Consider the following 15,936-nt stretch of genomic DNA (forward strand, 5'->3'; position numbering starts at 1 on the left):
CAAAGCACAGAACAGTGTGGCAAGAAGTTCTTCAGGACAGAATCATAGAATGGTTTGGGTTGGAAAAGAACTTTTAAAGGTCATCTAGTCCAGCTCCCCCTGCAATGAGCAGGGACATCTTCAACTAGATCAGGTTGCTCAGAGCCCCGTCCAGGTTGACCTTAAATGTTTCCAGGGATGGGGCATTTACCACTTCTCTGGGCAACCTGTCCCAATGTTTCACCACCCTCATTCCAACAAATGTCTTCCTTATATCTAGTCTGAATCTACCCCGTTTCAGTTTAAAACCATTACCCTTGTCCTGTCACTACAGGCCCTACTGAAAAGTCTGTCCCCATTTTCTTATAATCCCCCTTTAAGTACTGAAAGGCTGCAATAAGGTCTCTCCAGAGCCTTCTCTTCTCCAGGCTGAACAATCCCATGGATCCAAATTCCACTTTTAAAAAGTAACTCAGGTTTTTAAAAACTTAACCCCATTACCCTGTAGACATAGATTATGAGCTGAATTTGACAAAACTGATTCCAGATTTGCAAGGACAACCTCAGCACCTAAATGAGTATGCTGAAAACTAATCCAGGAAGCAGTATAGCTTAATTTCTGCATTGTTGTACCAGTGCTAATAAGTCCTCCCTGTCAAGTGACGTAACATTATGTACAAAGGTCTAAAAGCTTTTGGGTCTGAGTTGACATGTCTACTGTATGGACCTAATGTTTCATCTTTGATACGTCCCTGTCATTCTCAATACAAATATGGCCAGCAAACTTTACTTTTGGAATTGCCTAAGCTGCGTTTGAAAACAAGGCACCTTGGCATTTTAAATGTTAAATACTACAGTATTAAAATTCTAAACAAATTACCAATTTATAATATAAAACAATCATCGACAAGGGCTCTCCATCTCTTTTCAGAAAAAAAAAAAAAAGTTACTTTACATAATACAGAGGTACTCCCTCTCAGGGAGTAAAGGTGTCATTAATCAATGATCTGGTGAAGAAGTAAAGCATCCTTCAGTGGAAGGCTGTGGCAAAATTATGGCTCACTGGATCCCTTAAAACTTCCCCTGAGAAGTCATGTCTTCATCTAACAGGTTATCAAAAACTTGAAATAAGAACAATAAGCCATGCTCTCAAAAAGCTCTAAGGAATAAAAAGGAGGAAAAAACACGTTGAAATCCACTTCTAGGAACTGACATTCAACATTCCTGTACTTTCACACGTCAAGACGTTAAAGCTACACTATTGTACAAGTCTGGGTAAGCTGAAAGTGATTTAGAAAAGGACTGTGTTTGATTTTCTGCCTACATTCAAAATCAGAGAAACTGATTACATCCACCGCTTATTTTTTGAAAAGCTTAGTAGATTTTCATTACTGGTTTCTCCCTAATTCCACTTTCTTCAACCAGTACCTCATTAGGTCATGTGTAATGAGTTTCAAAATGCAACCTAAGATACACGGTATCATGAGATGTACTATGGGGAGCTATAAGGCATATCTGATAAATATGCCCACTGTAGTATCACAATAAACATCTCCTCACATCACTTTACTCATCAAACAAGGCAAATGAGGGCAGCTACACTGGAGTCCACATGAGCTTCAGGAAGTAAGCCTAGCAGGCGAAAGCTAGTCTGTACCACACAGAAGAAGCTCCTGGATACAGCACTACGATATTTTTATCCTCAAAAAGATTGACAATAGAGTGTTCTTAAACTGAGGAAGAATTACCACTTTTCAACACTATCTAGAGATGCTCGCAAATGCCACACTCTTGAAGAGAAAAGAACAGGATGTTCAGTTTTGCAAATATTCACGGGAACACAGTGGCAGGGGGAAAAAATCCATATCATAAATTTTAGACAAAATAAAGGATTGCTTTGACTGGAACTAATACAGGAGCTAACTGTTTAAGTAGCACAACCCAGCCTCTACATAGAAGGCATCTCTTGCCTATTTTCTTTTCCTACCTGACTAATTCTAGTGTTTCAAGACCAATATATTTAATTTCATATTTTGACAACTTCTTTTTGGTGTTAACATCCGATAGCTGCTACATTATTTTATGTTGAAATGTAGTTGAGCTTAACTCTGGAAGTTTTCCAAACAGAAACCTAAATCTGATAAAGCAGCTAATTAAAATAGATAGATATAACAAATCACCTTAATATAAAATACATAAATGTTCAATTGACTACATTTTAGTCATTTAGAGACCGTTTCCACTTAATTGAAGTTCAAGACAGTTCAGTTACAGCAGCCAAAGACGACGGCATTGAATATTTTGATCTATAGGGAATGAATCTTCCTATCAAACAATAAGTTCTATTTTCTCATAATGAATTACTGTTTACACTGATGACTATTTAAGGTTTATATAACTCCTACAGTATTTGCTATTTGTACTGTAGAAGACAAAGTCCACAATATTCCAACAGAGTTAGACTTACAAAAGTAGCCAAAATTTACCAAATTTAAACTGTCACTGATTGTACATTGCACTGGGTTAATAAGTTCAGTTTGGGATGACAAATTGGCACTATCTAACTTAAGCTGATGTTGAAATAAACAGGCCTAGGCCAAAAGAGAACACAGGAAATACCTCATTCCATCAACTGCAGAAGAGTTTTAAATTATGATGAAGAAAAAGAAGGATATATCTGGATATATTTGCAATAAAAGCTGAACTTTTTAAAGCAAAGTGAGTAGTTGCTGAGAAATTATATTCAGCTTCCTGACACGTTTTCCAAAATATATCTCAGTAATTTCTTTTTCCTGGATGAGAAGAGTCCATTGATACTTGTTGACAAATGTTTTTAGGTTTATTTAACTGACACTATTTGTCACCTGAAACCAACCCCCTTTATTTAGAGATGTCTGACAGATAACAATACTATTTGAAGTATTTGGCAGCGGAAGGGCTGTAACTTTATTTTTATGGCAGGTAGGTTTTGATGCAGAGTCTGCTGTCCATTTAAATCGGGATCCTGACAGAATCTCCAAGGAAGGTATGAGAAAATCTGCAAGGAACAATCAATTGTGCCTTAGAAAGGTTGTTCCTTGCTGGCCAACAATTCATTCACTATTCTTGAGATACAGGAGTTACTTTCATTCTCTCTGGATATCTGTTTCCGCCCCCCTCCCAGCTGACCAAAGCCAAACACAGCTTTCCAGATTTATACTGTAAAATTAGAGAAATACCAAAAATGCTATCTAAAGATGCAAAAGAACCCCAAAACCAAAAAAAAAAAACCCAGAACACAACCAAAAACCTCCCTGGTTTAGCCTGCTGTCTACACTGAGCAAATTTTATTCAGCTGATCACACCAACACTCCTCTGAGCCACCTGAGCTGGGTTAGAACTCAGCTCAGTGCATAAGCCAGAATTATTTCTGCATAAATTATCTCATGATACGTTTATTGATAGTGAGCGATACACTTACTTAGAATAGAAAATCAAATTATATGGGCAAAAATAAAATAATTATCACCTTGGTGAGAGTCAGGAATAAATTTTGCTTTTATATTGCCAGTACTCCTGCAAACGGAAAGCATATGATCAAAAAAGTAAAATGATACATTATTGCATGTCAGAAATATCAAAAGCTGCAGAGATCAGCAGCACCCGAAGCCAACTGAAGGTGGAGGACTGGAGCAAGAAAAAAAACTAAGAAGAGCTTAGTAAAAATAAACTGGCTAATAGGGAAAAAAATTAAATTAGATTCAAGACAAAGGCACATTGTAGATGTACACCAAATAGCATACAACTTTACAAAGCTTTCTTTATTCGGGACTTTTAATCAGTGTTTTAAAATTAAGACTTTAGCAAGATCCACAAGTAAAATTAAAGTAGTACAGCATACTTTATTTGTTTAGTAAAAGAATTATAACTGTGTTATCTGGCTGGCCTTTTTAGATCTCTGAATGTACACATCAGGTGTATTTTCTGAGGATGATATATAATCCTTTAATTTCTGCTAACTAATAAAAGTATAGGTGCAAGTATATAGTCAAGATTCGAGTACGGTAAATATTCTTACGCCTTGTACCTCCCCATTCAATGGCGAGTTCACAGATTTTTTTTTACTTTAGTGTAGCAAATTCTCTTTCCCATGCTAAGCATAAAAATGAAAGAATATTTATTCACATAAATGGCTCATAAAAAGTAGAATATGGAACCTTGAATAGAGACAGACAGTACTGAGTTCAGCAGGGACTGCAGCCACTTATTTCAGAGAAGCTGGACCAATGTATGCGAACAAGAGAAACTTGATGCTGCTCCCAGGTGAAAAAGTATCAAGTAAAAGCTTGCTCAGATGACTTGAGTCCTTACATAAAGCAAAGTTAAAAAGCTATTCGCCGAAGTGTTTTTATTGCCTTCCCTCTTTCCACAGGTATATTAAGTCTCTTCCTACAGCCACAAAAACCCGAGAAGCAGAGATATCCAACTTCTAACATAAATACAAATATCCCTAAAAAAATTTAGAAGCAATATGCTGAACAGATCTTCCATGTAGGTGATGGCAACAAGTGGTTTCCAAACTAAAAAGACACAACCATAAAACTTTCATTTAAATGATAAGACATTGATTTAATAGCAATAGTTCTCTACTTAATAGCAACAGAGTAGGAACCACTACTCTGTACTTGGTCCTTATAAGCAGATTACCACTATTAAACAAAGTAGGTCACACATGTGCTGTTGCTTAATACTTTCTATTATTTTTTTTTTTCCAAAATGTGAAACAAGGTTTTTCTAGGAATTTTAAGTTGCCTACTTGCTTGTAAAATGGTGATTACAATAATTTAATTGTTCAAAATATTCATTATTTGCAAACCAACGCTGAGGGTTCTTATACAACCAACTACTGGCAAAGTTGCAGAAAGTTCCCTCACGAACTTCACAAAGACTGAAGAACACTGAAAAACAGAACAATCCAGATCTACTTTTCTTGAAATCTAACCCCATAAATAAAATGTCAATATCATATATTTACCTTTTATTTCTTATTAATCAGTTCCTAGCTCTTGGGGGTTGATAAAATTGTTGAGTAGGTCGTGTGGACCGTCTTGGCTGACCATCACCTCCTCTGCGGAATTCTAGAGTTTGCTCATATGTTTCTTCTTCCTCCTCCTGCAGGTAAATAGCATTGTTTTAAATGGAAGAGTAGATAAATGCATTATACTTGAGTAGGTATATGCATACATACGTACACACAACACATACACTCATATACACGTATGAATGAATTCATGCACACATAGCAACTGCTGCCTCTGTGCTGATGACCACTTAAGAAAATAAGTAAGATAATGGGAGTGGGTTTTTTATATCTAGGAAAGCTGAAAAAAACAAGATAGAAAATCTCAAAACTCAATCCCCAGGGCAGCAGCAGAAGTTATTAAATATTTGCAGGGAAAAAAGCATTTATATTAAAGCAAAATTATTTTCCAAGAGTCATACAGGCAACAAATTCAAGAAGCAAGATAACCTCAATAACCTGTCAGAGCAAGAGGAATATCAGCTTTTGGTAGTTTAGAAATGTGTGTGGAAATAAATAAAAAGAATTAGGAAATGGAAATGCAGGGAACAGCATCTGGCAATATGCATACTAGAAACACAGATCTGAAACAGTTGATAAAAATATGTGATGCGGTAATAATGAAAAAAGCCTGCAAGTATAGTGGATGGCAACTTAGATATGAAAGTGCTATGTGCAGCAATAATATATATAACTTCTGAATAATGACAGGAGAGGTGATTACATATTTGCAATATTGCATCCACTCCTAGACATCTCAATACCAGAAAGATATTGACAAATTCCAAGGAATTCTGACTTTCTGTCCCAAAAAAACCACAAGAGACTGGAGAATGATTTACAAAGGAAGATTAAAATAGCTAAAAATTTATGTTAGTCAAGAAATACTGAAAGGAAAAACATTCATCTGATGGAATATTTGAAGGTGGTAGACTTTAAAGATAGAGAAGAATTTTAAGAGCATTAGAGTTGATAAAGAAAAACAGAAGAAGTTATAGGCAAAAAAAATTTAAAAGTTTCTGAGCACAAGTACGATTGTCAAAGTCTCAAGGAAACAGTTATAACTTCATTTCTTTAATAACCAAACACTCCGCTGTAGTAGACACCAGGTCTAGAAGAAACATGCTGCAAGAAATCCACTTTTGGGAAAAAGCACTGAGTATGTAACTCATAATCCCCTTTCATTCACAACACAGGAACATACAGGAACACAAACCAAGAACATTGAATGATTAATTAAATGTTCATCAACAATTCCAACACCCAGGAACTGCCTTAGAGTGCAGCATGAATTTAACAAAGATTAAGTTAGGCACAGCAGTAACACATTTCACTAAGAGACAGAAAGGAAGATTTACAGCCTAAGTTTCTTTCTGTTGTGAAAAGTCAGATCTTACTCAAGAAAAGTCTCTTTCTGAATCAGCTTGAATATCAATAAACATGCATTTTTAAAATAAGTTACAGACAACCACATTCCTCATGGTAACCTCTGCTATGTATAGGGCACATCTGTGGTTATAGCTATATTTCCAGAACAACAGATTAAGCCCTACTATAATAAGCCTGCAATAACTGTAAAAGAAAACAAATTTTCAACACAACTGAATACAGCATAATTGATTTATATCTTTTCCTTTCACTGTAGCCAAAGGCTGAGAAACATGGAACTCTGCCACAAAGCTTACTTTTCTCAGTGCACTTCTTTTACTGCTTGCAGCACCATCAATTCCCTCATATAAAGAGTTTCAGACACACTGATTATCCAAAAGAAAAAAAAAAAACCACAAACAAAAAACCCACACCAAACCAACCAGAAAAACAGACATCTAACCAAAAAATCCACACAGTTTGCAATACTGTTATCCCTAGTACAATTCTTCAACTTAGTATATGAACTAATCTCCCATCACTGACAATGCAAGCTGTGCTAGTATCAAAATGTTAAAAGCTAAGCTAGATGCCTGAAGTGGTCTAAACACCTCTAGCTCTTTCAGTACACTCTAAGAAACTTGAATAGCTGAAAATAGTTTCATATTATTCGCCAAAAGGGTGAAGACAGACACAATTGAAATTTTTCTTAAAATTCTTTGCCAAAGCTTCAATCTGACACAAAAGAGCTCACTCTTCAAGAATAAATTGGTGAACTTCCATGTGTTCGTATTTCGATTTTTCCAAAACTGGAAAACTAAATGACATATATGCATGACCGAAAATTTAGCAATGCATATTGGTACTTTCTAGAGACTGTAGTGAATTAGACACGAATCTTTAATTTGTAACCTTGGTAGTCTTGGCTCAAAAAGATCAGAAATTAATCAGTTTAGTGCATTGTGTCTCACCTGCAATAGCCAACCTCTTTCTGAGGACAAATACATCAGAGTAAATTTCTAGAGCAGCAAATCTTCATCATATCTCGAAGTTAAATGTTGTTGATCCTCGGAATTCAGTAAAATCAAACTAAAACTAGAATTTGTCTTGCACATTTCTATTATGGTGTAGTTGCCTTTACACATAGAAAGAAAAGCTTCAGATGCATGCCTTCCAATTCAAGTATTTTTATTACAATAGGCAAGAATGAAATGTGAAATCACATTAGCTTCTTGAGGCTCTGAATGAAACGAAAGTGAGCAACACAGAAAATTAGAAGAATGATCGAGCAACAGAACACCCTTCAACTCTTCCCTAGTTTTCTCTAGGTACAGTGGCTCCCCACACAGAATTACTCATCATCTTGTTGAAGTCTGCCATCTTCACGTCAGATGACAAATTATCATTTGTTTCTTGGGTCTTAACTTTTCACATTTAATCCCAATTGGATCTAACATTCTCGAAAATAACAGTTGGCCAAGCCATATCTTTATTAAACATTGTTTCTTTTTTTTTTTTTTTTGCAAGTAATTGAATTTCTTTTCTTCCATCATTTTGTGATCACTGTCCCTCAATCCACCACTGCTGATCTTTCATCCTTTTTATATTTCCATTTTATTTTATTTCCATCTTAAGGATTTTTTCTGGGTTCATCTTTAAAATCTCTCCACTCCACGCTCAAAACTACTATCTCTCTTCTGGAACAGCATCCAACATTTATAGGCAGAACTTACTATCTCTAACATTCACTTCCTTGGTTTTTCCGTTCTTCAACCTAAAAACTTCGGCTGTCTACATTTCTTCTATTATAACTCTGCAGTCAATTAGGTCACACATCTTGCCACCAAATCTATTTTTCCAGTCTTTCTTGCTGCTTGCTTTCAATTTATCAGTTGCTCGTGACTCATTCTAAGTTATTCCATTTCCTACTTCCTTATCCATGTAAAATCTAGATTACATTTTATAAAGCAAAGATGGCCACAAATCTCTCAGAGCATTTTAATTCTCCTTCTGTTACCAGCAGAGGTTTCATATTAGTACACTACTCCAAAAACTTAATGTATTTTATTATCTACAAACTTTATCATCTTATTCATTATTTATCTAATATTCCAGGATCCAGGACTGAGTTTTCTAGTACTTGCACAATGCCTACCTAGGGAATGTACACTGAGATTAAATGATACCACTAAGTTCAACTGCAAAAGATAGCAAAAACTGGCAGATCCACACGAAAAAGCAAGGAAAGGTTTACAACATAAACAATGAAACACAGGTTTACAACATAAACAATGGTTTACAACATAAGGTTTACAACAAAAAGGTTTACAACATAAACAATGGGCGCACAGCTGAAGTGCCTCAAAGGCACTCAGCATGGGGAACAAGCAAGAGGAGTTAGAGACGTACGCACACCTCCAGGGCTATGATCTTATTGGCATTACTGAGACATGGTGGGATGGCTCTTATGACTGGAGTGTTGGAATAGAGGGTTACAGACTCTTCAGGAAGGACAAGCTGGGCAGACGGGGTGGGGGTGTTGCCCTCTATGTCAATGACCAGCTGGAGTGTGTGGAGCTCCACCTGGGGATGGATGAAAACCTGACAGAGAGCTTATGGGTCAGCATTAAAGGGAGAACAGGGGCAGGTGATGTTACAGTAGGGGTCTGCTACAGACCACCAGATCAGAGTGACAGGGAGGATAGGGCCCTTTATAGGCAGATAGGAGCAGCATCGCGCTCACACACCCTGGTCCTCATGGGGGACTTGAGCCACCCCGACATCTGTTGGAGGGACAACACAGCAGGGCACGTGAAATGAAGGAAGTTCTTGGAATGTGTTGATCATAACTTTCTTCTTCAGATGATCGAGGAGCCAATGAGGAAAGGAGCCGTGCTAGACCTTGACCTTACCAACAAGGAGGGACTGGTGGGGAATGTCAAGTTCAAGGGTAGCTTCGGCTGCAGTGACCACGAAATGGTAAAATTCAAGATTCATAGGAAAGCGAGGAGGGTATGCAGCAAGATCACTACCCTGGACTTCAGAAGAGCAGACTTTGGTCTCCTGAGAGATCTGATTGGCAGGGTAGCGTGGGAGAAAGAACTGGAGGGGAGAGGGGCCCAAGAAAGCTGGTTGGCATTCAAGGATCGCCTCCTCCAAGCTCAGGAGAGGTGCATCCCCCCAAAAAAAAAGAAGTCAGGCAAAATAACCAGCAGGCCTGCGTAGATGAACAAGGAACTGCTGGACAAGCTCAGGACCAAAAAGGAGGCCTATAGAGGGTGGAAGCAGGGACAAGTAAAATGGGCAGAATATGAAGAAACTGTCCAAATGGCCAGGAACCAGATAAGGCAAGCAAAGGCCCAGGCAGAACTAAATCTAGCCAGGGACATCAAAAACAATAAGAAAAACTTCTACAGATATGTCAGGGACAAAGACAAGACTAGGGAAGTTGTGGGCCCTCTCTGGAAGGAAACGGGAGACCTGGTCTCCCAGGATATGGATAAGGCTGAGCTACTGAACAACTTTTTGGCCTCAGTCTTCACCGGCAAGGGCTCTAACCACACTGCCCAAGTCACAGAAGGCAAAACCAGGGGCTCTGTGAATGAAGAACTGCCCACAGTAGGAGAAGATGAGGTTCGAGACCTATTAAGGAACATAAGTGCATAAGTCCATGGGACCTGATGAAATCCACCCACGGGTCCTGAGGGAGCTGGTGGACGAAGTTGCTAAGCCGCTTTCCATCATATTTGAGAAATCGTGGCAATCTGGCAAAGTTCCCGCTGACTGGAAAAAGGGGAACATAATCCCAATATTCAGAAAAGGAAAAAAGGAAGACCCAGGGAACTACAGGCCAGTCAGCCTCACCTCTGTGCCTGGCAAGATCATGGAGCAGATCCTCCTGGAATCTCTGCACGTGGCACATGGAAAATAAGGACGTGATTGGAGACAGCCAGCATGGCTTCACCAAGGGCAAATCGTGCCTGGCAAATTTGGTGGCCTTTTACACTACTGCCACAGGCTTGGTGGACAATGGCAGAGCAACAGATGTCATCTACCTGGACTTATGCAAAGCGTTTGACACTCTCCCGCACCACAACCTGGTCTCAAAATTGGAAAGTCATGGGTTTGATGGATGGACCACTCGGTGGATAAGGAACTGGCTGAATGGCCACACTCAAAGGGTTGTGGTCAATGGTTCAATGTCCAAGTGGCGGCCAGTGATGAATGGAGTTCCTCAGGGGTCAGTACTGGGATCAGTGCTGTTCAACATCTTTGTTGGAGACATGGACAGTGGGATAGAGTGAACCCTCAGCAAGTTTGCCGACGACACCAGGCTCGGTGGTGTGGTCGACACACTGGAGGGAAGGGATGCCATCCAGAGGGACCTGGACAGGCTTGAGAGGTGGGCTTGTGCAAACCGCATGAAGTTCAACCAGGCCAAGTGCAGGGTCATGAGACCCCACCTGGAATGCTGTGTCCAGCTTTGGAGTCCTCAACACAAGAAGGACATGAACCTGTTGGAACGGGTCCAGCAGAGTGCCATGAAGATGATCAGAGGGATGGAGCAACTCCCCTATGAAGACAGGCTGTGAGAGCTGGGGTTGTTCAGCTTAGAGAAGAGAAGGCTCCGGGGAGACCTCATAGCAGCCTTCCAATATCTAAAGGGAGCCTACAGGAGAGATGGCGAGGGACTCTTTGTCAGGAGATATAGTGACAGGACAGGGGGTAATGGTTTTTAATTGGAAGAGGGGAGATTTAGATTAGATATTAGGAGGAAATTCTTTACTGTGAGGGTGGTGAGGCACTGGAACAGGTTGCCCAGGGAAGTTGTGGATGCCCCATCCCTGGAAGTGTTTAAGGCCAGGCTGGATGGGGCTTTGAGCAACCTGCTCTAGTGGAGGTGTCCCGGCCCATGGCAGGGGGGTTGGAACTCGATGATCTTTAAGGCCCCTTCCAACTCTAATCATTCTATGATTCTATGAAATGGAGAAATAAATTATTGCAGTAACAGGTTAGAATGACATGAGAGAGAGGTTGGGGATGTCAGTAGTTTTTTAGGTATTTAAAAAAAACATGGTGAACAGGGAAGCATAAGTCATTGGGAATTTCAGCTTCTAATCAAGATTTTGCCATAAAAGTCTGTTATGACTTTTGATATTTTTGTTCCATGTCATAAGACAGACAAGAACTAAACAAGTGTTTAAGTGTAAAATGGGAATATATGCACACCCAGTGCTTTTATTTTGGACCCACATATTCTGAAGATCTTGTACCATCACAATACTTGACCAGTTGAGCTTAATGAATCAGCAAAGTAATTTCAGTCCAGCCAAGTGACTACCAGCACACTTTTACATTAAAAATTCAATCGATTTCATAGCTGCAGAACAAAGTTATAAATCCAGCATTTAAAATGCTTTAACAGCCAATTTACTCTTAAAATTAACAATATTAGAGTAGAATAAATTTTTATTTCGTTAAAAGTTTTCTCATTCAATTTCAATTGCAAGGCTTCTTTCAGTGCAATCAAAAGAACTGTTTAGAAACTTTTTTTTAAAAAATATATTGTCCTTTAAGGGAATACTTACTGCATACCTTCTGAGAACAATGAATAGGTGGATGATAGTAAAGAGCAGGACAGAAGTTACGCATTACACAAAAGCTTTGCTGAACGTTCTGTTCACATGTATTTAGGATGCAGTTGCAAGTCACAGCTGAGCAGCTCCAACAGTTTGCCACTTACAAAGTAGTTACTTCTGTCTATTCCCGCTTATGAACAGAAAATTCTGCTCTGTTCACTGGGCCCTTCTGCTAGGCTTTTCAATTATAGCTCTCTGTGGGCTATTTAAGTGATCATCACCAGAGCCTGTGCAAGAAGGAATGAAGGAGCAGCGTGGGGCCAGGAACCACGGGACGGAGAAGAGACAGAAGGCAAAGAAAACATAAGACATTTTCCATTTCAGTAATGTCAAATCACTACTTCAGTTTCAAATGTAGTTTTAACTTCACACACGTATTCAATGCATGGAAAACTTGCTGGACTCAGTAAAAGGGAAAAGGGCTTCCTTCCTTGCAAAATTAACTTCTCTTTCATGTGCATTTCAAGTCCCATTTCGCAGTCCAGATTTAATGCCTCTTTGCATTGCCCACTACGCTGGCAACAGCTGCCTCCTGCTGTTAACGCACCAAGTGATCTCATTTTGCTGGGTAAATTCCTTTCTTAAAACTTGGCTTCTTTTGCCTAATCATCCAACGTTGAACTCCTTGTGTACTTTAAGCTTTGATTTTTGCAGTTTCTACTTGCCCGTGCTCATATCAGTCCAAAATAGACTGTAAGATTTTCCAGACGTATCAAAAAAAAAAAACAAAACCCAAAACAAACAGAAAACCCGACTGCAGTACTGCCATATCGAAAAATTCACAAGTTTCCTTGAAAAAGCTAAACTTAAGCATTGAAATTGCAATATAGTACATATTCTATATTTGTAAGGAAAAAAAAAAAAAAATCATTGGGTAAAGTGTCTACAGTACTTCCTTAAACTTTTACTTTATCTGACTATTTAATGGGTTGTTAGAACTCCATAACAACTAAGACTGAAAACAGGATTTTGTGAAAACATAGTTTTTGTCATTTAATTATTTAAGTTATGTGATCTTTAAGCAGCTTTAGGGCATAAGCTCAAAAATAACTAACAAATGAGGTATGAAAATTCCAAGTAAAAGAGAAATTACCACTAATGTGGATTTTTCACGGATCTTAACCTAGTACTGACTGTGAGAAAGGCATTTTTGAAGTGTTTATTACAGAATTATTCAACACATTTGCTCTTGATCAATTTTCTTTGCAAGTTATTCTTGTGACTTGAAACATCCGGTTCCTCTCAGAGTAATCTTCTCAGTGTAATCTTTGCGAGTCTGCAGATGCTGATAATTTTTTCACAGTACACAACACATCTGTATTAAATTGGGCCTAAGGCCACACAAATTTCTGAGTTAAATTATGAGTGAGAAGGACAAGTGGGATTTAAGGTTATACTGCTAGACCTGCATAGACCTGACCCCTCACTGCTGTCAGATAATTAATATAAACTCTTAGCCTTATTAATGTGCCTTTAAAGGAGTCAGGGCAGCACTACATTTTAAGAAAAATATACTTTCAGTGTGCTCATACATATTATGTAAGACACTGCAGTAATGTATCACTGATGACTTACAGATAACTAATGGAAAGGATATGGCTGTGTTTAAATTAGAAATGTTACTTTTTAAAAAAAATGTTATAACAGTGATTAAATGATTTAGTGGTTTTCTGGTTTTTTTGTTTGTTTGTTTGTTTTTAAATTAGTCCTTTAACATACCATTCAGAATGTTAACAAAAAGATACACAATTATTATTGTTACTTAATTCTTGTCTGGATCTTTTGAAGTGTATCACCACACTACAACTAAATCAACTATGTGACACCCTTAAATTTACAAGCTAATTCTGGCAAGTAGGCTGTAGCCATAGACAGTTGCACCAAAGTAATGTCTGGCTACTGCTGAAATTGTTTTCCTTTCTCTTGTCCTGCTATTTTTTCTTCACTCTTCTTTCCGCTTTTCCTTTTCCTTTCTTGCTCAGATGTAAACTTTTAACCAATGTGGGTTTGAAAGTCAGAATGATCAGGATTAAGGAGAACAACTGTTTCCTTGTCTCAGAGCTGATAGCTGGTCATCAGCTCAGGCCACAAAATCGTACTCCTAATCACTCCTAAATTCTTTTCCCATTAAAATAATCTTATGGAATATGCAATTAGTCTGCCCTTATTCAATGTTATGGGTGTATGAAACAGATTTCAACATTAGAAGCAATTAATTAAGAACAATTAAAAGTAACTCTGAGGAGGATAATGACTTATGAACTGAAGTGGAACTTACACCTTCTTATCAGAGTGCGTGTGTGTTTGCGTGCAGGCGCGTCAGAGATAGGTAACCCCCACTATCAACCATGTCTTCTAAAGCAGAATCATTTTCATAGCAGAATTCACTGGTTCTACATTTTACTTCTCCTAGTAAACATGACCTGCTCAGATTTTCTAAAACTCAAACAGCATGATAGTTTTTTAAATTTAAAACAATTGCAACGATTTGTAAGCAAATTTAGAACTTAAAATCTCCAGATTTCTAATTAACTTTAAATTATCCTAAAGACCAAAACTATTAACTTTTAATATAACTGGTAACTCTACATGGCACTTATGAAAACAGAGTGAGAGAAAGGCAAAGACAATTCCAAAATAAATAATCGGGTATTTCTTCACTCTTGAATCATGAATGAAAGGGAAAAATGAAATAAAAGTCAGAAGACACATGAAAGATGATATACATTTTCTAACTCTCAAAACCAGAACAATGATATTCAAACTACATTCATTCTTTCATATCCATATTTCTAGGTATCCAGATATATTTTACTGAGGTGACAAAGAAAGAGCTAATATAAGTACTGTATCTTCTTTATTGGATGAGAACTTTTTTTGGTATTTAGATTTTTCTTAGAAAAGGATATAGAAAGCCTATAGAACACCAAGGATACATCTTTAAATTATCCAAATAAACGTAAAACAAAAATCCCATAATATAAAGACAATGTTTACATGCGCTTTTTCAAGTTTTTTTCTCTCACTTTGAGAAAGTACTGTTTTAATGTTGACTTCTGGATAAAACCAGCAAGTTGGTGAAATACAGGATATTTAATCAATAGACTATCTACCCTAATGTATGGAAACAGTTTCATTGGTCTAAAACAACAACAGACAACAAAGTGGGAAGAAAATGAAAGGATCACTTATATTGGAAATATTTGGCCTTATTGTCTAAATGAATATTTTTCAGAAGCAGTAGATTTTTATCCTGATTTGATAAGAACTTGTACAGTCTACTCAAAAAGAAAAAAATTTCATTTCAAAGTAAATTTTATCAAAAACTTTTAACTTCATCTCACTTTAAATTTCTTCTAATATTACATGCCTGAGGAAATTTTACTTTAGCCACTTCCAATAAGGAAGCTCAACTCCATCAACAGTAGGGACTAAGTAGTACCTAAGATATTTATTACTAATTGCATTGATACATCGGCATTAGTTTCTGTACGTAAAGGATAGGATAAACAACTGCAAATGATTTACAGAGTATATAAGTTCTTTTCCCACTTGAAAGTCACGATCCCATAAGCATCTAGCTACACATGGGACATTACAAGCATTAGATAATTAGTACAGATGGCATACATGTGTATAAACACATATATACTACATATATAGTACTCCACACGTAACCCTGATTTGACTTTTCCATCAAAACCATCAATAACCTTGCTGAAGATTTTAGCTTCACTGTAGTAAAATATTATATTATGCTATACAATATAAGACAGAGGTGACAGAAATAGCAGTGTTAAATGTAACTACTGAGAGATTTGCTGCAAAATCTTAACATGACTTTAACTGCCCTTAAAGGGATACAATTGACTTGCTGTATGGTACTGTATG

The 15,936-nt window shown here is 37.6% G+C and overlaps 1 protein-coding gene across 1 annotated transcript in view; it reads right to left on the reverse strand.

Annotated features, from left to right (window-relative positions):
- TDRD3 (tudor domain containing 3) overlaps window positions 1–15,936 on the reverse strand; it is a 116,829-nt gene that overhangs the window by 4,402 nt on the left and 96,491 nt on the right. Inside the window, exon 13 of the mRNA XM_074160280.1 lies at window positions 4,994–5,130. Within this exon, the coding sequence (XP_074016381.1) occupies window positions 5,011–5,130 (120 nt within the window). The 3' untranslated portion in view covers window positions 4,994–5,010. The remainder of the gene's footprint in view (window positions 1–4,993; window positions 5,131–15,936) is intronic.

The sequence above is a fragment of the Numenius arquata genome, chromosome 1 (assembly GCF_964106895.1).
Source record: "Numenius arquata chromosome 1, bNumArq3.hap1.1, whole genome shotgun sequence".
NCBI classification, from domain to species: Eukaryota; Metazoa; Chordata; class Aves; order Charadriiformes; family Scolopacidae; genus Numenius; species Numenius arquata.